We start from the raw sequence: 20,733 nt of genomic DNA on the forward strand, positions 1-20,733 counted from the left end.
TTGGCCAGAGTAGAGCTTCAGCATCAGTCCTTCCAATGAATATTCAGGGTTGATTCCCTTTAGGATTGACTAGTTTGATCTCCTTGCTGTCCAGGGAACTCTCAAGAGTCTTCTCCAGCACCACAGTTCAAAAGCATCAATTTTTCAGCACTCAGTCTTCTTTATGGTCCAACTCTCACATCCATACATGACTGTTGGAAAAACCATAGCTTTGACTATACGGACCTTTATCAGGAAAGTGATGTCTCTGCTTTTTAATACACTGTCTAAGTTTGTCATAGCTTTTCTTCCAAGGAGCAAGCACTTTTTAATTTCATGGCTGCATTCACCGATTGGAGTGATTTTGGAGCCCACGAAAATAAAGTTTGTCACTGTTGCCATTTTTTCCCCCGTCTATTTGTCATGAAGTGATGGGACCAGATGCCATGATCTTAGTTTGTTGAATGTTGAGTTTTAAGCCAGCTTTTTCACTCCTCTTTCACCTCCATCAAGAGGCTCTTATGTTCCTCTTTGCTTTAAGGTGGTGTCATTACATAGTCTTAAGTGTCTCACCACTTCTTAGTTACAGGAGGAAAATAACTATAAAAATGGAAAAAACAGAGGCAGATGGGCCTCTGGATGTTATAACCTTGAGATACATTCAGCATCAACATACATTCAACATTATGTCATATTTGCATGTAAGAGGGAGATGTAATCTGAATTTAATCAGAGAACATCAGGCAAAATCAAACTGGAAAACATTCTATTAAAAAAAGGGGCTGTGTTCTTAAAAATATCAGTGTCGTTGAAGAGTAGGGAGAAGAAGGCAAGGAGGAAAGCTAATGAATTATCCCAGATTAGTGGAAATTAAAGAGATATGACATCTTAATGCTAATCTTCAATATAGGACTAGATATCTGGACTAGAACTGAAAAAATGATAAAAAGGACATAAGTGGTACAGTTGCGAAGATTGGAAATGGATGGTAGATCAGATAAAAAGTATTATATTAATGTTAAATTTCCTAAATTTGATAACTATACTATGAATATCTTTGTTCTTAGGAAATACACAGTGATTTCCTAAGGGTAAAGGGGCATGAAGTCTGTAATTTGATCTCAGATGGTTCAAGAAAATAATTGTGCTTGTACAGAGAGAATACAATATCAAATAAAGGCTACAAAGGAGTTCTCTTGGCAACTTTCCCATAAATTTGAAATAATTTCAAATTCAAGATTTTTTAATTCTATTCAATGTTCTCTAGCCCTTTCTAAGGCACAAAATGATGTGATGATAATGAAGATGCAATCAGAGAGACTTTCAAAAGAGTACGACCGGCTCCTGAGAGAACACTCAGAACTTCAGGTGGGTGACATCCACTTTACGAGCCTCAGCTTTTAAAAAATAATTACTTAAGTCAATTATTTGGGCTGTTCACCTTCCCAAGTGTTCTTAATTCTGACTTTGCTAAATGATTAAGCCAATTTTTACTTGGAGGCTTAAGAGTGGGACATCAATATGCAAGATAATCATGACATAAAGATTTACAGCATGCTAACTTACAGTTGTGGTGATGTTTTAAGCAAAAGAGTTGAGCAACATTGAAAAAAAGGCTGGTCCTGAAATAATTTAGTTTTGACATTTGGAATGTTTGCCATGTGCATGTCAAAATACAACCAAAAATCGAAGACCTACATCACACTACTCTTCTGTCCTGTTTTAAACATCTTAAGACAAACCCAAAAGCATTCAAATATATGTTTTTCCTCCAGAGTTGAGTTGAAAGATGGAAATAGAGAAAACCATTTTGTCATTGAAGTTACAAAGTTGGGGCCATGATTTTCTTTCTCTTCCCCTTCAGTTCAGCAAGAGCCAGTTCCCTACATTCACCCATGGAATGGGCTTGTCTTCCTTCCCTCTTGGGCTGCCAGGTCATAACCTGAATTGATTTGCCAGCCCACTGTGAAGACCCACCCATTCCAGAGGCAATCCTGGCTTTCCTAGTTCCTCCCAAAATGGACTGTCTCTGCTCTTCTGCTTTCAGGTTGGGCTTTTCCTTAGAATTTGGTAGCGTTTGTGGCCTTCATTTGAGACTTTTTAGCAATTACAGCTTTACAGTTATTTCACTGTACAAGAAACCTTAGTCCCAAGACTCATTTCCCTGCTTGTCAGTGGTCATTGTATCTTCAAGGCCTAGCAACGTGCCTGGTACAAGACAAGCAAGCACTCTACTCATAGGCCTTGGAGTCGGACAACTGGAATAACAACTCTCATGCTAGCTTTGTGATCCCAAGCAGTTTATGTCACGCTTCTGGGGCTCACTTCTCTTCATCTGTAGAATCAGAACAATAATAGCACCTGGCTCACCAGCTTGTTGGGAGGATTAAAGAAAATATGTAGGCCACTTAGCATTGTACCTGGCCAGTAAACACCCAAGGAATGAGAGCTTTTACCATAATTATCACCATTATTGAAATTTTACTGAAATAATGAATTACTCTTTTCCAGGCACTCTGGCCTTGATTACAGCCAGTTAAGAGAAGGTCCAAAGCACATTGGCAATCTGTTATTACCAGCCGAGTTGCATGTTTAACTAACCTACTTTGACAATAGGACAACCAGAGACAGATAGATACCTTATGTGCTCCAGACCCAGGACACCCAAAGCTCAGTTCACAGGGTCTGGAGAAACCAGTTAGATTTTCAGCAAGACCACCCTTTACCCATCTCTAAAACAGAGGTCCTGAAATTGTTGGCTTCATCATGGCCTGATGAGATGAGAATTATTCCTTTGCATCCTTCAAGATCCTCCATGGAAAGTGGAGAAACACTTTAGAATCCTCTCGCCTGGAAAAAGAACTTTTTCACCTTCCCATGTGTGAGGTCAGAGTATAGGCAATAAGGATGAGTACCTTACACCAGTGGACTCTGCCTAGGTGTCAGAAACACTTAGATCCCTAGATGGAGAAGCAGCAGGAAGACTCCTTCATTGCTGAATTTCCCACTGTGGCAGCAGCCAATGATTCTCTTAATCCCTAAAAAGTATATGTTACTAAGAGACACTCAATGCAAAAAAGCTTTCCCAAAAAATTTCAGATTACAGCTTATACGTTCTTGATAAAAGTGTTCACAAAGCTTTTATGAGAAATCGCCTCCCAAGAAAGTGACTGTTAAATCTGTGTCTTTGAAAAAATGACCTCATCCCAAATATGCCAAGTACCAGGCTGAGAGTTGGGCATTGATGCACTTAGGCCTTACATCCAGGTTTTGCTGAGAGTTGGGCGTTGATGCATTTAGGCCTTATATCCAGGTTTTTTTAATGTTTAATGGATAGTACTTACTAAGGATGTGCTCTGGACTGAGCAGTTAGTTGGTGGCTTCATATATGTTATCCTCGTACTTTCTGTCTTAGCTTGTCAATTAAAATATATATTATGTAAATGAGGAAAATGAGACCCGTAGATGTTAAATAATGTACCCAAAGGCACTAACTGAAAAGTGATAGCATTCACAACTGGATTCAAAGTCAAGAAATCATCATCATTAACTGTTACGCTCTTTCACCTGCTGGTCATTGGACTATCAGTTCTGGAATCTGTTCTCTGGCTTCTGGGCAGATTCATCCAAAGGGAGGCATGGGTAAAAGACTAAAGGCAGGAAAAGGGGAAAGCCAGGAACTTCGCCTGCTCTCTCAGCTTTGGGCAGCATCTGCCACAGCAGCCTCATCTCTTTCCAGAGTCCCAGTTCCCACTGGGGGCTTCCACCTGGTGTCCCTCATTCCTGGGATCTGTAATACTGTCTCCTCCATTGCCCTTCAACCCAAAGAGTGGTTTTCTCCTGTTGCTAATTGCTAAGTTGCCTTGCCATCCTGTTTCAGTTCTACTCTCTTACCACCTGTAAAACCAATTCCCTGTAACAAATATCTATTTGAAGAAAAAAAGCTCTTAGCCCCATGGTTAAACAATTCTGTAAACCTCGGGTGAATCATTTGACATTCATGCACCTTGGCTTCTTTAATGCTTAGATGAGGATTTTAATATCTCATGAGCATTAAATCAAATCCTGAGCAAGAAAGCCCTTCAAATATCTTTAAACAAGATAAACTCTCTACAACTGTTCAGTTTAGTTCACTCACTCAGTCATGTCCAGCTCTTGTGACCCTATAGACTGCAACACGCCAGGCTTCCCTGTCCATCACCAACTCCCAGAGCTTACTCAAACTCATGGCCATCACGTCAGTGATGCCATCCAATCTCATCCTATGTCATCCCCTTTTCCTCCCACCTTCAGTCTTTCCCAGCATCAGAGTCTTTTCAAATGAGTTCTTTGCATCAGGTGGCCAAAGTATTGGAGTTTCAGCTTTAGCATCAGCCCTTCTAATGAATACTCAGGACTGATTTCCTTTAAAATGGACTGGTTGAATCTCCTTGCAGTCCAAGGGACTCTCAAGAGTCTTCTCCAACACCACAGTTCAAAAGCATCAATTCTTCGGCTCTCAGCTTTCTTTATACTCCAGTTCTCACATCCGTACATGACTACTAGAAAAGCCATAGCTTTGACTAGATGAACCTTTGTCAGCAAAGTAATGTCTCTGCTTTTTAATATGCTGTCTAGGTTGGTCATAGCTTTTCTTCCAAGGAGCAAATGTCTTTTAATTTCGTGGCTGAAGTCAGCATCTGCAGTGATCTTGGAGCCCAAAAAATAAAGTGTGTCATTGTTTCCCCATCTATTTGCCATGAAGTGATGGGACCAGATGCCACGATCTGAGTTTTCTGAATATTGAGGTTTAAGCCAACTCTTTCACTCTCCTCTTTCACTTTCATCAAGAGGCTCTTAGTTCTTTGCTTTCTGCCACAAGGGTGGTGTCATCTGCGTATCTGAGGTTATTGATATTTCTCCCGGCAATCTTGATTCCAGCTTGAGCTTCATCCAGTCCAGCATTTCTCATGATGTACTCTGCATAGAAGTTAAATAAGCAGGGTGACAATATATAGCCTTGACGTACTCCTTTCCCAATTTGGAACCAGTCTGTTGTTCCATGTCCAGTTCTAACTGTTGCTTCCTGACCTGCATACAGATTTCTCAAGAGGCAGGCCAGGTGGTCTGGTATTCCCATCTCTTGAAGAATTTTCCACAGTTTGTTGTGATCCACGCAGTCAAAGGCTGTGGCGTAGTCAATAAAGCAGAAGTAGATGTTTTTCTGGAACTTCCTTGCTTTTTGATGATCCAACGAATGTTAGCAATTTGATCTCTGATTTCTCTGCCTTTTCTAAAGCCAGCTTGAACATCTGGAAGTTCACGGTTCACATACTGTTGAAGCCCGGCTTGGAGAATTTTGAGCATTACTTTGCTGGCGTGTGAAATGAGTGCAACTATGCGGTGGTTTGAACATTCTTTGGCATTGCCTTTGTCGGGATTGGAATGGAAACTGACCTTTTCCAGTCCTGTGGCCACTGCTGCATTTTCCAAATTTGCTGGCATATTGAGTGCAGCACTTTCACAGCATCATCTTTTAGGATATGAAATAGCTCAACTGGAATTGCATCACCTCCACTAGCTTTGTTTGTAGTGATGCTTTAAGGCCCACTTGACTTTGCGTTCCATTATGTCTGGCTCAAGATGGGTGATCACACCATCGTGGTTATCTGGGTCATGAAGATCTTTTTTGTATAGTTCTTCTGTGTATTCTTGCTACCTCTTCTTAATATCTTCTGCTTCTGTTAGGTCAGTACCATTTCTGTCCTTTATGGTACCCATCTTTGCATGAAATGTTCCCTTGGTATCTCTAATTTTCTTGAAAAGATCTCTGGTCTTTCCCATTCTATTGTTTTCCTCTGTTTCTTTGCACTGATCACTGAGGAAGGCTTTCTTATGTCTCCTTGCTATTCTTTGGAACTCTGCATTCAGATGGGTATATCTTTCCTTTTCTCCTTCACCTTTCACATCTCTTCTTTTCTCAGCTATTTGTAAGGCCTCCTCAGACAACTGTTTTTCATTTCTCATTTCTTTTTCTTGGGGATGGTTTTGATCACAGCCTCTGAGCTATGAACCTCCGCCCATAGTTCTTCAGGAACTGTCTTATCAGATCTAATTCCATGATTCTATGTGTCACTTCCACTAAATAATCATAAGGGATTTGATCTAGGTCATACATAAATGGCCTAGTGGTTTTCCCTACTTTCTTCAATTTCAGTCTGAATTTGGCAATAAGAAGTTCGTGATCTGAGCCACAGTCAGCTCCCAGTCTTGTTTTTGCTGATTATAGAGCTTCTCCATCTTTGGCTGCAAAGAGTATAATCAATCTGATTTCAGTGTTGACCATCTGGTGATGTCCATGTGTAGAGTCTTCTCTTGGGTTGTTGGACAAGGGTGTTTGCTATGACCAGTGCGTTCTCTTGGCAAAATTCTGTTAGACCTTGACCTGCTTCATTTTGTACTCCAAGGCCAAATTTGCCTGTTACTCCAGTCATTGAAGTGACTTAGCAGCAGCCAGGTATCTCTTAACTTCCTACTTTTGCATTCCAGTCCCCTATAATGAAAAGGACATCCTTTTTTGGTATTCGTTCTAGAAGGTCTTGTAGGTCTTCATAGAACCATTCAACTTCAGCTTCTTCAGTATTACTGGTCGGGGCATAGACTTGGATTACTGTGATATTGAATGGTTTGCCTTGGGTGCAAACAGATCATTCTGTCCTTTTTGAGACTGCATCCAAGTACTGCATTTCAGACTCTTTTGTTGACTGTGGTGGCTTTTGGAATGAACAAACTAAAATGGATTGGTTGGGTGAATTTAACTCAGATGACCATTATATCTACTACTGTAGGAAAGTTATTTCTTAATTGGACACATTTTTTCCCCATTCACCTATACTTAACCCCTCATTATCCAATATGAGAGCGTGAATAATATTCTGAGATTTAGGTGTCGTTATATGAGAACCATTTTCTTAAAAGTCACTCTTACACTTTGATATTCACTTTCTGAACCCACTTGAGAAACAAAAGATTGCTCTAGACCAGCCACAGTAAAAAGCTGTGCCAAATTGTCCTTTATGAATTTTACTTCTGTTGTCAGACCAACCTCAATAATTGAATTACATCATAAAGTTCATTGGGAAACAACTTTTCAGTTTTATATACTTGATTTATTTTTAATAAAATATCTTAAAATAAAGGACTGTTAAAATATTAATGATGAGAGAGGGGAAAACTGGTTTCTCTATTGTAAACAAATCCCACTTTACATCTTTTAAATCCCTTTGAATTTCCCCATCCAATCCTCTCCCTGTTATGGTGGTAGTGGTGGTTTAGTCGCTTAAGTCGTGACCAGCTCTTGCGATCCCATGGACTGTAGCCTGCCAGGTTCCTCTGTCCATGGGATTTCCCAGGCAAGAATACTGGAATGGGTTGCCATTTCGGATCTGCCCAACCCAGGGATTGAACCCATGTCTCCTGCATTGGAGGTGGATTCTTTACCACTGAGCTATCCCTGTTATAGGCACTAAATTAAAAAAGAATAGAAATCAGTCCCTTGGAAATATGTATTAATAGTCTTTGCCATTCCTTGTTTGCCCTGACACTCTTCTGGAAAAGAAAACAGAACATACTCAAGGTCATTGGCAGCACAGACCTGTCAGCACTAGCCACTTTAAAAATTTCATTTGGCAAATCATCCTTCGCTTAAGGGACTTGTCAGAGTAGCAGCTCCATTAAAGCTGTGTTTTTGTCTAAAGTAAGATACGTGTAAAAACACAAAGGAAACCTTGTTATTCAGATACTTCCTCTAATGCTGTCTTCTGACTTACCCTGAAGTTAATGTTGCTGAAGTTGTTTTGAAAGCATGAATGCTCAGTCCAAAAGAGAGCTTGATAGTTTCCCCAGTGCAGCGGTAACCACACAACTCTGTTGTTTGTGATATTTTTTCTCAGTGCAGAAAATGATCTCTTATGGTTGATGTCTATCCCATTTTCCTGCAGTTTAAATGATGTATTATAGTCATTTTATGATCAGGAAAGGGTATAAGCCAATATAAGCCAGAACTGAGAAGCCAGTTCCGTTGGCTAATATCAGAAGAACAAAAAAATGGCCACCCACATGGGTTTTTCCGTTCCCTTCATTCTTTCTTTGCCAGAACCATTTTGATATTCATCTTCTGAACCCACTTGAGAAGCTAAAGATTGCTCTAGACCAGCCACAGTAAAAAGCTGTACCAAATTATCCTTCATGAATTTTACTTCTGATGTCAGACCAACTTCAATAACTGAATTACATCATAAAGTTTCTTAGGGGAAACTTAACTTTTCAGTTTTATATACTTTAAATAAAATAAATCATGACATAAAGAACTGTTAAAATATTAAGGAAACAGGTGGAAGAGGGGAAACTGGTTTCTCTATTGTAAACAAATGCCACTTTATATCTTTTAAACCTCTTTGGATTTCCCCATCTGATCCCCTCCCTGTTATAGGCACTAAATAAATATTGGAAAACAGTACCTTCAAAACATGTATTCTTTGCCTGTCCTTGTTTGCCCTGACTATCTTCTAGAAAAAAAAGAAGCACAGAGTGTATTCAGGTTGACAGCACAGACTTGTCAGCACTAACCACTTTTAAAGTTGCATTTTGGAAAATCACCCTTCGCTTAAGGGGCTCGTCAGGGTAGCAGCTCCATTAAAGCTATGATTTTTATCAAAAGTGCTAAGATATATGTGAACACATAAGAGCAATACCTTATTATTCAGATGCCTCCTCTAATGCTGTCCTCTGACTCAGTTGCTTTAAGTTAATGTTACTGAAGTTGCCCTGATGAAAGCAAAAATGCTCAGCCCAAAATAGAGCTTGATAGCTTCTCTGTTGCAGCAATAACCATACAACTCCATTGTTTGTTATATTTTTTCTCAATAAAATGATCTCTTGTGGTTAATTTCTATCCCATTTTCCTCGTTTTAAATGATGTATTATAGTCGTCTTATGATCAGCAAAGAGTATAATTTGAGAAGCCAGTTCTATTGGCAAATGTCAGAAGAACAACAACAAAAAAAGCCACCCATATGGATTTTTTTGTTTCCTTCATTCTTTCTTTGCCAAAAATCTTAATTAGGTTTGCAAGAGGGGAATTTTAGAAATTTTGTTTTCCTTGTATAACCTGTGAAATGAAAGCAAAATAGATTAAAGCAAGGGAAAAGATTAACTTAACAAGAGTGTTGTTTCTTTTCCTTTTAAACACTTTTTCAAGTAAAACTACACATTTTGTAGTTTATTAAAATATGAGACTTTGTATTTTCATTTGATTATCCTTGTAATAACTATACATAGAAAAGAGAATGATTTTATTTTTTAAATTTATTTTAATTGGGAGTTAGTTACTTTACAGTATTGTGGTTTTTGTCATACATTGACATGAATCAGCCATGGGTGTACATGTGTCCCCCATCCTGAACCCCGCTCCCACCTCCCTCCCTATCCCATTGCTCTGGGTTGTCCCAGTGCACCAGCTTTGAGTACCCTGCTTCATGCATGGAACTTGGACTGGTCATGTATTTCACATATGGTAAAATACATACAATGCTATTCTTGCAAATCATCCCACCCTCACCTTCTCCCGCAGAGTCCAAAAGTCTGTTCTTTACATCTGTGTCTCTTCTGCTATCTTGCATATAAGGTCATCGTTACTATCTTTCTAAATTCTAATACAATTTCTAAATGTAAATGTATTTGCATTAATATACTGTATTGGTGTTTTCCTTTCTGACTTACTTCACTCTGTGTAATAGGCTCCAGTTTCATCCACCTCTTTAGAACTGACTCAGATCCATTCTTTTTTATAGCTGAGTAATATTCCTGTGTATATGTACCACAACTTTCCTATCTATTCGTCGGCCGATGGACGTCTAGGTTGCTTCCATGCCATACGACCCAGCAATCCCACTGCTGGGCATACACACCAAGGAAACCAGAACTGAAGGACAATGTTTTTTAAAAGTCCTTGTCATATTTATGAATCTGTTTCTCTAACTACCTAAGTCATGTTTTTTTCTTACAGGATCGTGCAGGGAAAGACAAGAAATGCCTGTGAACTTTATGAAAGAAGATTGTGAATATACCATGTCAAGAAGAAAAATGTTATCATGTTAGCCTCTAGAAAATTTAAAATTCAGTTCAGAAAAACATACTATAACCAGCCATTATTTTTTTAATGCCACACACATAGACTTATCATAATGGCATTATCACAGTATTGATGATGTTTCAGATATATTGTAAAGCCTGTATTCCAGCTCTTAAATAAAATATAAGCATGTTGAACACTTTATTTAGATACTGATAGTAACACTGGTGTATGGTGGCTGAAAGAGTGAAACATGAAAACAGTGACCTTAAGTGCTTGCCTGATGGTACTAGTTAACTCTTTTAAGACAGCTGTACTGATAATTATATTTTCAGTATTGTGTTTCTGCACCTGTTAAACTATTTTTGTTGACACTTGTGTTAATAACACATAATTAATAGGCATTCTGCTTTTGTAATGTTCATCTGGGAATGGAGTTTACATCTATTTGCATAACTGCCATAGCACTGAACTGAAATAATTTTACAACAATGTGGAATTCTTGAGATAGAAAGTTTATGTATAATGTATCCAAAAAGTAATGTTTCCCATTGCTGTGAGAGTTGCTAATTATACAGACATTACCTCATATATAGGTACACTGGTGTCACAATTTCTCTGAGATGTTTCTATATTCTGAAAGCTACATATTAAATACTATTTTCCATTCATGTATTCATTTAGTTTCCTTTAGGAGAGGATGATTGTTATGTTAATGTGATTTAGGTCACTCCAGTGTTTAGACTTGAAAGCTATCTTCCTTGTTTCTTAAAGACCTAGATATAAAAAAAAATGGAAAATAATTACTGGAGTCTTTACTTCCCTGATGTTTGTTTTATCCTTTATTATGATCATTTTAGCACCAACTTCATGCATAATTAGTTTTTTTCATTGTAACGTGGCAAGTACATAAGAAATGAGCAAGTACATAAGAATTTTATTTCAGATAAAAGGAGTTACTGCTAGAAAACAGACATGTAGGAGACATTTAACAGAGTAAGAAATGGGAATTAGGCCATATGGGCTGACAGAACCATAAATAACAAGGCAAGGGAACGCTGACAGAGGAGAGAACTGAACAAGTAGCAACTTAAAAATATCAAAGTGCCAGCCTACCAGAGTGAGATATAGATTCTGAGTATTTATGATCCTGGCCTGGTCAACAAACCAAGTCTAATGACAGAATCAGATCAGATCAGATCAGTCGCTCAGTCATGTCCGACTCTTTGCGACCCCATGAATCGCAGCACGCCAGGCCTCCCTGTCCATCACCAACTCCCAGAGTTCACTCAGACTCACGTCCATCGAGTCAGTGATGCCATCCAGCCATCTCATCCTCTGTCGTCCCCTTCTCCTCCTGCCCCCAATCCCTCCCAGCATCAGAGTCTTTTCCAATGAGTCAACTCTTCGCCTGAGGTGGCCAAAGTACTGGAGTTTCAGCTTTAGCATCATTCCTTCCAAAGAAATCCCAGGGCTGATCTTCAGAATGGACTGGTTGGATCTCCTTGCAGTCCAAGGGACTCTCAAGAGTCTTCTCCAACACCACCGTTCAAAAGCATCAATTGTTCGGCACTCAGCCTTCCTCACAGTCCAACTCTCATCCATACATGACCACAGGAAAAACCATAGCTTGACTAGAACAGAAAAATAGAAATTTTAGCGCTTTAGAACTGACAGAACCAAATAATAATCCTATTCTCACCACTAATTTAGCCATCGGATTTTGCACAGATAAACTTGCTAGATTTCCATTTCCTCATCTCTGAAATGGGAATCATAACATTTAGGTCGGGATTAATATATAAACTGAGATAACACAGTGATTCCCAAAAGTTGTGCAGACTGTACAGCAAGGGGAAAGACCCGGTGCTCTTTGAAGAGCATAAGGATTTGAAAGATTCCCAGAAAGCACTTCTTATATTCAAGTAGTCTTAGTCCTCATCTCAATTGTACAGGTCTGCAAACAGTCCTGAAAAGTGTACACAGTTTTCCCAAGTTAACATGAGTAGTTAGATCCAGGGCTAGGATTTGAGTCTAGAATTTAGGTGTCCTGGTTCCCCAGATATTACTCCAGTTTTTATACACAAATTAGCTATAATTTGCTAAATAAAATACTGCCATGTGTACTAACCAAGGTTTGGACCATGGAGCCTGGCTCCCGAGTGTGTCTGTTTTACACCATGCTGAAGGCCTCTTGAACTCGGCTTGTTAATTCTTTTGACTCTCAGTGAGGGTATTTAGCAAATCCTATTATAAATAAACACAGACCTAGTCAAATTGCCTATTAAGTTCCTCCTGTCAGTAATGACTTCCTTATATCTTAGGTTGTATTATAGGTTCAAACAGAAAGGTTACACTTGCCCTTTTCTATCAGTTAAGAGTTTTGTCAGATTCTCTCCCTACTTGCAAATGTACTTTGAACTTCCAGGTTATAGAAAGGCACACTTAAGAAGCTCTAGCTGAGGGACTTCCCTGAGGGTCCAGTAATTAAAACTCTGTACTTCCAATGCAAAGAGCATGGGTTTGAGTCCTGATTGGGGAACTAATTCCCACATGCCACTCAGTGTGGCCAAAAAAAGAAAAAAGTTCTAGCTGAGCATCTAGAATTTGGCATTAGTCATCTTCATTGTTTGTCTGACTCTATATTGGGCCCCTGTACTGGTAACTAGATTACTAGGAACTACTATCTAGAGCCTGGAATTTAACTGCTTCCTATCGTGCTGTGTTGATGGCACCAACCTGCCTGGATCTGTAAATTCCCACGCTGCAGTCCCGGTGGGGCTCTGCCGAGAGCCTTGCCTCCTCAGACCACACAGCTATAGCCTCCTGGATGCACCTGCTCCTGTTATCCTGTGCCACCTCTGTGGCTTGGTCTGGTTCTGCATTCCCATCCAGTTCTTTGCCTTCTCTGTCCCTCCCATCTACATACCACCAGAGCTGAACGGCCATGCCTGGTCCAACCAACATGTGTTACGCCATGTGTCTGAGGACCCATGATACAATGTATAAATACAGCGGCTTTTTATGCCTTGCTCATGTCTAGAATGAGTTATCTGAAGTCCATGAAGCCGTTTTGAATTTCTTTTATTCTTCAGGCTAACCTTCCTAGAGTTCTTGACCCCCACTAATGAGAATTCAATTTGCTTTTTGTTTTAGCATTCCTTAAATCAGTTAACTGGGGCTTCCCAAGTGGCTCAGTGGTAAAGAATCCGCCTGTAATGCAGGAGACATGGGCAGGAGACATCTTCATGGGCCGGGAAGATCCCCTGGAGAGGGAAATGGCAACCCACCCCCGTATTCTTGCCTGGAAAATCCCATGGACAGAGGAGCCTGGCAGGCTTCAGTACAGGGGGTCACAGAAGAGTCGCACATGGCCTGGTGACTAAAAAACAATTTACTAAGTGCATTTTATTATTTCATAGTTCAGCTCTGGTGGTATGTAGATGGGAGGGACCGCCCATCTCTTTCCTACTCAAAGAGTCTCATCATGCCTGCCATTTACGTTTGGATCATGATTTTAAATTACATCCTCTGCAGTCCAGCTTTTTACATTTGACTTAACCGTTATTAGTCCATCAGCAGCGTGCAGTGTGCCCCAACAATATCTGTGCATTTTACACAGGAAGAATTTACAAGGGACGTCGACTTCTGGTCTCTCCTGTTTTATCTTTACTGTGACTTTCACCACAAAGAGGATGAAGCACACAGACACAAGAGCGTTCAGTTACCCCTTGTGTACACGCACACACACACAACATAAGAGCTTGACTTCTGATTGTGACAAAATTAGGAAAGACTAAAGTTCCTACAGGCTTTTTGTTTTTCGTGGTCACAGGTGTTCTAAATTTGAGCAAAGAACATATTTGAAGTTTTGGCTTTGCTCCCTAAGCCAGGTGCCTTCCTGGTCCACCAGGTTTCTCCATACTGTATTATCACTCCAGAAACCTTTGTTCCTCCTGAAGCAACACCCATGATAAAGAATTTCATTCTCCTTCTCAGTGCACTGATGACTTCCTGCCACATCTCAGCCAAGGGCTTCCTGAAATAACACTCTACAAGGATTTACTTCCTGAAAGCTTTTTTTTTTTCAAGTTTTTTTTTCCCCTTGAAACAAAACTGACACACAACATAGAAAACAGAAAAAAATACAGTTTGGTTAATGCTCTTACGTACAAATATTGATATATATATACAAATATTTACAAAAATGAAATCATACCATACATACTATTTTGTGACCTGCTTTTATTCCTCCACATCAATACATATTTTTCTACAGCAGGACCTCCAATAGGGTGTATAAAGATCACCCATCACCTGATGGGTCAGGGTTTTTTCAAGTTACAAACAGTTGTACCCGTATGCCCCGTTCACTACTAACTACACCATTGAGAATTACCCACCCAAGCAACAGGACTGTGCCATAACCACCCGTTATGTGAGGACAGAAAAAGGAGATGAAAGCCACTTTCCTGCGACAAAGAACATGTGATTCATCCCCTGTTGTGGGACATTTAATGAGAAATTTTATAGGCAGAAAATGCTCTACGAGCAGACAAGCATAATTATGATATGCATAAATCACCTGAAATCAAATCCCACTTTGACCCCTAGTTTCTTCATTTTTAAAGTGAAAGACTACGTCACCACCTGGGGTGGCTCAGCGTAAGAACCTGCCTATGATGCCGGAGACCACCTCCAATCCAGGAGACACCGGCTCTATTCCTGGATTGGGGAAAGGTTCTGGAGAAGGAAATGGCAACTCATTCCAGTATTCTTTCCTGGGAAATCCCACGGACAGAGGAGCCTGGTGGGCTACAGTCCATGGAGTCACAAAGAGTCAGACAGGACTGAGCAACTAAACCACCACCAAGACTCTACCTCAGGGACTTAGAGGATTAGATGAAGTAAAACAACTTTTTCTGGAAGAAAGTGACTCTGAATATTATACAAAAACTGGTACCCAGTGGAAAATTGCCTACGTGAAGAAAAGAAGAGAGAAGGAAGGAAGAGAGAAAGGAAAGAAAGACAAAGGGGGAAAAGAGGAAGAAAAGGGAGGGAGAGAAATGGGAGGAAAGGAAAGAGAGAATGGGAAGGAAGGAGAGAAAGGAAAGGAGAAAAAGATAATCTGAAAGGAGAATTTATAAATATACTTTAAAAGCGGACCCCCTAGTTCTACACAATGAAAATGACCATAAGGCAGTTGCCAAGAACTTTTTCCTGACAACTCTGGGTTGCCATTCTGACAGCTCTCCTCCTGCCCTAGGCAAAGCCCAGCCTCTGATTTGCATAGAAATGCAATAAATGCTTATTTGAATTTAATTCTATTTCTAATGTATCAGATTCTCTTCAGATAATTCTTCCCATCCCCTGTCTTTAGAGTATATCCTATTTGAAGATTACAACAAAATTAATTACAATTTGGACCAACTGTCTTAATACATCCCTGTTCCAGACCAGTGACATATTTCCCTTCAAATCCCATTGGCAGATTTGATCTTGTGGAAGGGCCTGGGTCTGGGATGTCTTAGTAGCCACTTGAACATTTATTGCCACTCTTATTTTTCCTTTCCTGATGATTAAAATATATATGCACACCTGTGCATGTGTGATATTTCTAACTCTTTGAAAAATAAGAAAGGGGCAAGGGTAGGGCCAGATCTACAGTTGCTGGGGCGTGGGTTTGCCCAGAGCGGATAAGATTTGTGGAAATCTCTGTAAGAAAAACAATATAAAATTACCAAAGCAAAATTAGATTTGAACATGAGAATTTCTTCAGAATAAGAACAAAAATGACCACAAATTGCTAGAGCCTTGGAGACCCAGCTCCCTTTCTACTAAGTTCTCCCTGGGCAGTTTATCAGGAATGCTTCCTGGCTGCACTCGACCACTCCAGTATTCCAAGGGTACCTATGTCAGGTGAGAGGCCCAAAGCTAAACTTCATTAGCTCATACAAATCTACCTCTAGGTGGTCAAGTGGCTAAGACTTCGTGCTCCCAATACAAGGGACTTGGGTTCCATCCCTAGTAAGGGAACGAGATAGATTCCACATGCCGCAGCTAAGAGTTTGCATGCCACAACTAATCAACAACAAAATTTCACATGTCACAACTAAGATCCAAGAACCCTCATGCCACAACTAAGATCTGGCACAGCCAAATAAGTAAATATTAAAATAAGCAAATCTGCCTCTAGGCAAGATATGAGAGGGAAAAGTTAACATAATCAACTTCTTCAGAATTTAGTGGAACATGCATCACAATTGCTGTTTTACTTCATAATATGTATACTAGTTTCCCAGGGCTGCTGCAATACATTATCACAAATGTTGCTCATAACAAGTGTATTCTGTTAAGATTCTGGGGATTAGAAGTATGCAAGTGTTCAGTTCAGTCGCTCAGTCGTGTCCAACTCTTTGCAACCCCATGGACTGCAGCACGCCAGGCCTCCCTGTCCATCACCAACTCCTGGAGTTCACTCAAACTCATGTCCATCGAGTTGGTGATGCCATCCAACCATTTCATCCTCTGTTGTCCCCTTCTCCTCTTGCCTTCAATCTTTTCCAGCATCAATCTTTTCCAATGAGTCAGTTCTCATCAAGTGGCCAAAGTATTGGAGTTTCAGCTTCAACATCAGTCCTTCCAATGAATATTCAGGACTGATTTCCTTTAGGATGGACTGGTTGGATCTGCTTGCAGTCCAAGGGACTCTCAAGAGTCTTCTCCAATACCACAGTTCAAAAGCATCAATTCTTCAGTGCTCAGCTTTCTTCACAGTCCAACTCTCACATCCATACATGACTACTGGAAAAACCAGAGCCTTGACTAGATGGACCTTTGTTGGCAAAGTAATGTCTCTGCTTTTTAATATGCTGTGTAGATTGGTCATAACTTTTCTTCCAAGTGTGAGGGAGCTAAAATCCAAGTATCAGCAGAGCGGGTTCATTCTGAAAGCTCTAGTGGATGACCTGTTTCCCACCTTTTCGAGCTCTGCACTTGTCTGGCCCCATTCTATCCTCAGAGCCAGTTACGGCCAGTGAAGTCCTCATGTCACGTTGCACTCTGACATTGGTCTTCTGCTTCCCTCTTTTACATTTAAGGACTCTTGTGGTTACATGGTGTCCTACCCAGAGAAGCCAGATAATGTTGATCTTAAACGCAATTGATTTGCTTACCATCTGCTTTTGATTTAATTCCACCTGCTACCTTAATTCCTCTTTGCCACATAATTTAACACACTTAACAGTTTGTGAGGATTAGAATATGGTCATCTTTAGGAGAGGGGGGGTGTTATTTTTCTATCTGAGCTCCCCTGGTGGCTCAAATGATAAAGAATCTGTCTGCAATGCAGGAGACCTGGGTTTGACCCTGAGTCAGGAAAAATCCATGGAGAAGAGAATAACTACCATTCCAATATTCTTGCCTGGAGAATTCCATGAACAGAGCAGCCTGGCAGCCTACAGTCCATGGGGTAGCAAGAGTCAGACATGACTGAGTGGCTAACACTTTCACTTCACTTTATTGTTCTAGCTAACACAGTGAGGAAACTATGTGAATGCCAAGTACTTTTGAAAGTGTGATTTGTAATCAGACACCCGTAACATTTTATTAGTTCTTAGTGTGGAGAATTTGGTGGGGTGTCGGGGAGGTGGAGTATAGAGGAAATTTTATTTTTTTAATTGAAGTATTAGTTGATTTACAATGTGTAAATCAATGTGTAGTTTCAGGTATATAGCAAAGTGACTCAGTTATACATACATATTTTTCAGATTCTTTTCCCTTATAAGATTATTATAAAATACTGTGTATAGTTCCCGGGAGAATTTGTACTTTTAATTAGACTATCTATGAGGCAATCCAAAGCACAGTTGTACATTTCAAAACCGAAACAGAGCAGGACCCAAGCTCACCATGCCCAGAGCCTGCTGCCTTTGGTTTTCCCTAATGAAGACAGTTGCAAAATTCTGTCAACACTAGAAGATATCAGATGCAGGATTTTATCTAAAGAAAACAGAATTTCAAAAAGATAGCTGATTGAACACACACTTTTACTCTCTCCTAAACTTCACTAAACTGCAATGGCACCCCACTCCAGCACTCTTGCCTGGAAAATGCCATGGACGGAGGAGCCTGGTAGGCTGCAGTCCATGGGGTCGCTAAGAGTTGGACACGACTGGGTGACTTCACTTTCACTTTTCACTTTCACACATTGGAGCAGGAAATGGCAACCCACTCCAGTGTTCTTGCCTGGAGAATCCCAGGGACGGGGGAGCCTGGTGGGCTGCCGTCTATGGGGTCGCACAGAGTCGGACACGACTGAAGCGACTTAGCAGCAGCAGCAGCAGCAAACTGCACTAAAACTGAAGCAAGTTTTTAAAGGCATAACCTATAAGAAAAGTGAGTATGAGAAGGAACAGCACCAATGTTCTAGGAGCTGCAGCGCAGATGAACAAGTGGTGCTGACTTGGTAGAATTGAAAAAGAATGAATTCTACTTTCGGGGGAGGGAGTGGGGGGGGAGAAGGGGCAAGTCAAGAAAAGGGCCAAATAACAGAAGCTCTGGGAGTGATGGCACCAGCTACTCCCGGCAAAGGAGGGCAGGCATAGGCTGAAATGAGGAAGGTTAGTTGAAAGCTGCTTGAAAAGCACTTAGATCCCTAGATGCCCCAGTCTTCCTGCCGTGCTGGGTGATGTCCCTCCCTCACTCCAACAGAGATGATTCCTCTCTTTGAAGAGGCTAAAGCAGAAACTCTTTTTCCAAAAGAGGAAAACACATGTGTTAAGTAAATGATACATCATACTAATTGCAGAACTTCTTCCTCAACCCACCATGACAGCAGCTAGTCCCTCACTTCCAGGCAGAAGACCAAACAAGTCTTTTTCTAGGTGGGGATCTCTCGGACACTGGAGGAAAGACCTTATGACACAGCCATGAGTGTTGACATCAGGGGTTCCCAGTCAACTCTCCCTGCAGGACACCTCATCCTCTCGCTCAGAAATTCTGGGCAGCTATGAGGCCCCTACTTGTAAATACAAGGAGGCAATCAAATCTTAGGAGACCTAATAAGAAAAGCCTCTGATATGAAAAAAATGGAAACCAAAAAAACAAGCTGGAAAAAAAAATGTGATGAAAATACAAAATATTCAGGAGGAAGAAAAGTACAGTAAAAATAATAACAACTCAATGTTTTCAGAGAAACTGGATTCTTATTTCAATACACCCATAAAATCAGAACTGGAAGCTATAAAAAAAAAATCTTTTTTGCAGAAAATAAAAATGAGCCCTTTTAGGGAGAAACAGAGGAGAGCCCATCATATCATCATATCCCTAGCATACTGTCTAAAAATAGACCCACCCGAATTACTTGAGTTCAAAGAGAAGATTCTACAAGTTTCAAGTGAGAAAACCAACACACAAAGGTGATGGGAATCCAAACTTCTCAAAAGGAAATCTGGAAGGTAGAAGATGCTAGAGCAAAGCTTTCCAAAGTCTGAGAGAAAAGCATTTCTAACCCAGAATTCTATACTCAATCAAGTTATAAATCAAGTATGAAGGAAGAATAAAAACGTTTTCAGGCTCTTAAATTCTCAAAAAATTTACCTCCCACACACCCCTCTTCAGGGAACTGCGTCTAGAGGATGTGCTCCACCTACGTGATGAGTAAACAGAAAAGGTGGAATCCAGGAACCAGGAAAACAGAGATCAGCTCAGCGAGAGACAGAGGGCAGGAGGATGGTGAAGGGAGATTCTTAGCTAGGAAGCAGCTCAGATGACTCTGGGAGAGGCTTTTTCAGGAAGATGTTGTTCATCAAATTCCTGCTGGGAATGAACATACTGGATATAAGGAACTTATGGAAAGGAGACTTTGACTATGCTGGAGGAGTGTTTGAGGTTAAACGGTGATGTTTCAGTGGTCATGGAAAACTAGGCAAATAACACAAGAGAAGGGAACTAAAAAATACCCAAGAAAGTAAAAACTCAAAGCAAAGGACTTCCCTGGTAGTCCAGTGGTTAGGCATCTGCCTGCCAGTGTGGGGAACATAGATTCGATCGCTGGTCTGGAAAGATCCCACATGCTCAGGAGCAACGAAGCCCATGCGCCACAACTATTGAACCCATGCGCCACAGCTATGGAAGCCTACACACCCTAGAGCCTGTGCTCCACAGCAAGGGAAGCCACGGCAGTAAGAAGCCCACACACCGCAGCAGGGAGTAGCCCCTGCTCACAGCACCTAGAGAAAGCCCACGCCCAACAATAAAGACCTAGCACAGCCAACGATAAATACATAATCTTTAAAAAAAAAAATAAACTCAAAAGAACACATCCCAAAAAAGTCCAGGAAACAAAAAGTAGTAGAAGCTTGCCATATAGTTCATTCTGAATAGAAAACAGAATTATAATCATGTGAATCCTCATTCTTTGGGTTGGATTTGGAGCCTTTTCACGCCACACACCACCATCAGCACATATTAGCTGTGTAACCTTAGCCAGATCATTTAACCACGGTGAGCTTCAGTTTCCTCTTTCTTAAGTGACTGGGTTTTTTCAGGTAAGTTAGATATTGCAGGAGGTAAGTGCTGGTGCTTGGTTGTTACCACTAGTGCTGCCGGAGAAGCACCCTTGTAGAACTAGTCAATTCCTG

At 40.6% G+C, this 20,733-nt stretch overlaps 1 protein-coding gene across 1 annotated transcript in view; it reads left to right on the plus strand.

The window, feature by feature from the left end:
- The window catches only part of LOC129659138 (B-cell receptor-associated protein 29), a 52,564-nt gene extending 41,674 nt beyond the window's left edge, over positions 1-10,890 (plus strand). The window contains exons 7-8 of the mRNA XM_055590259.1: positions 1,247-1,347; positions 10,025-10,890. Of these exons, the coding sequence (XP_055446234.1) occupies positions 1,247-1,347; positions 10,025-10,057 (134 nt within the window). The 3' untranslated portion in view covers positions 10,058-10,890. The remainder of the gene's footprint in view (positions 1-1,246; positions 1,348-10,024) is intronic.
- The last annotated feature ends 9,843 nt before the right edge of the window (positions 10,891-20,733 follow it).

Source organism: Bubalus kerabau, chromosome 8, assembly GCF_029407905.1.
Source record: "Bubalus kerabau isolate K-KA32 ecotype Philippines breed swamp buffalo chromosome 8, PCC_UOA_SB_1v2, whole genome shotgun sequence".
NCBI lineage: Eukaryota > Metazoa > Chordata > Mammalia > Artiodactyla > Bovidae > Bubalus > Bubalus kerabau.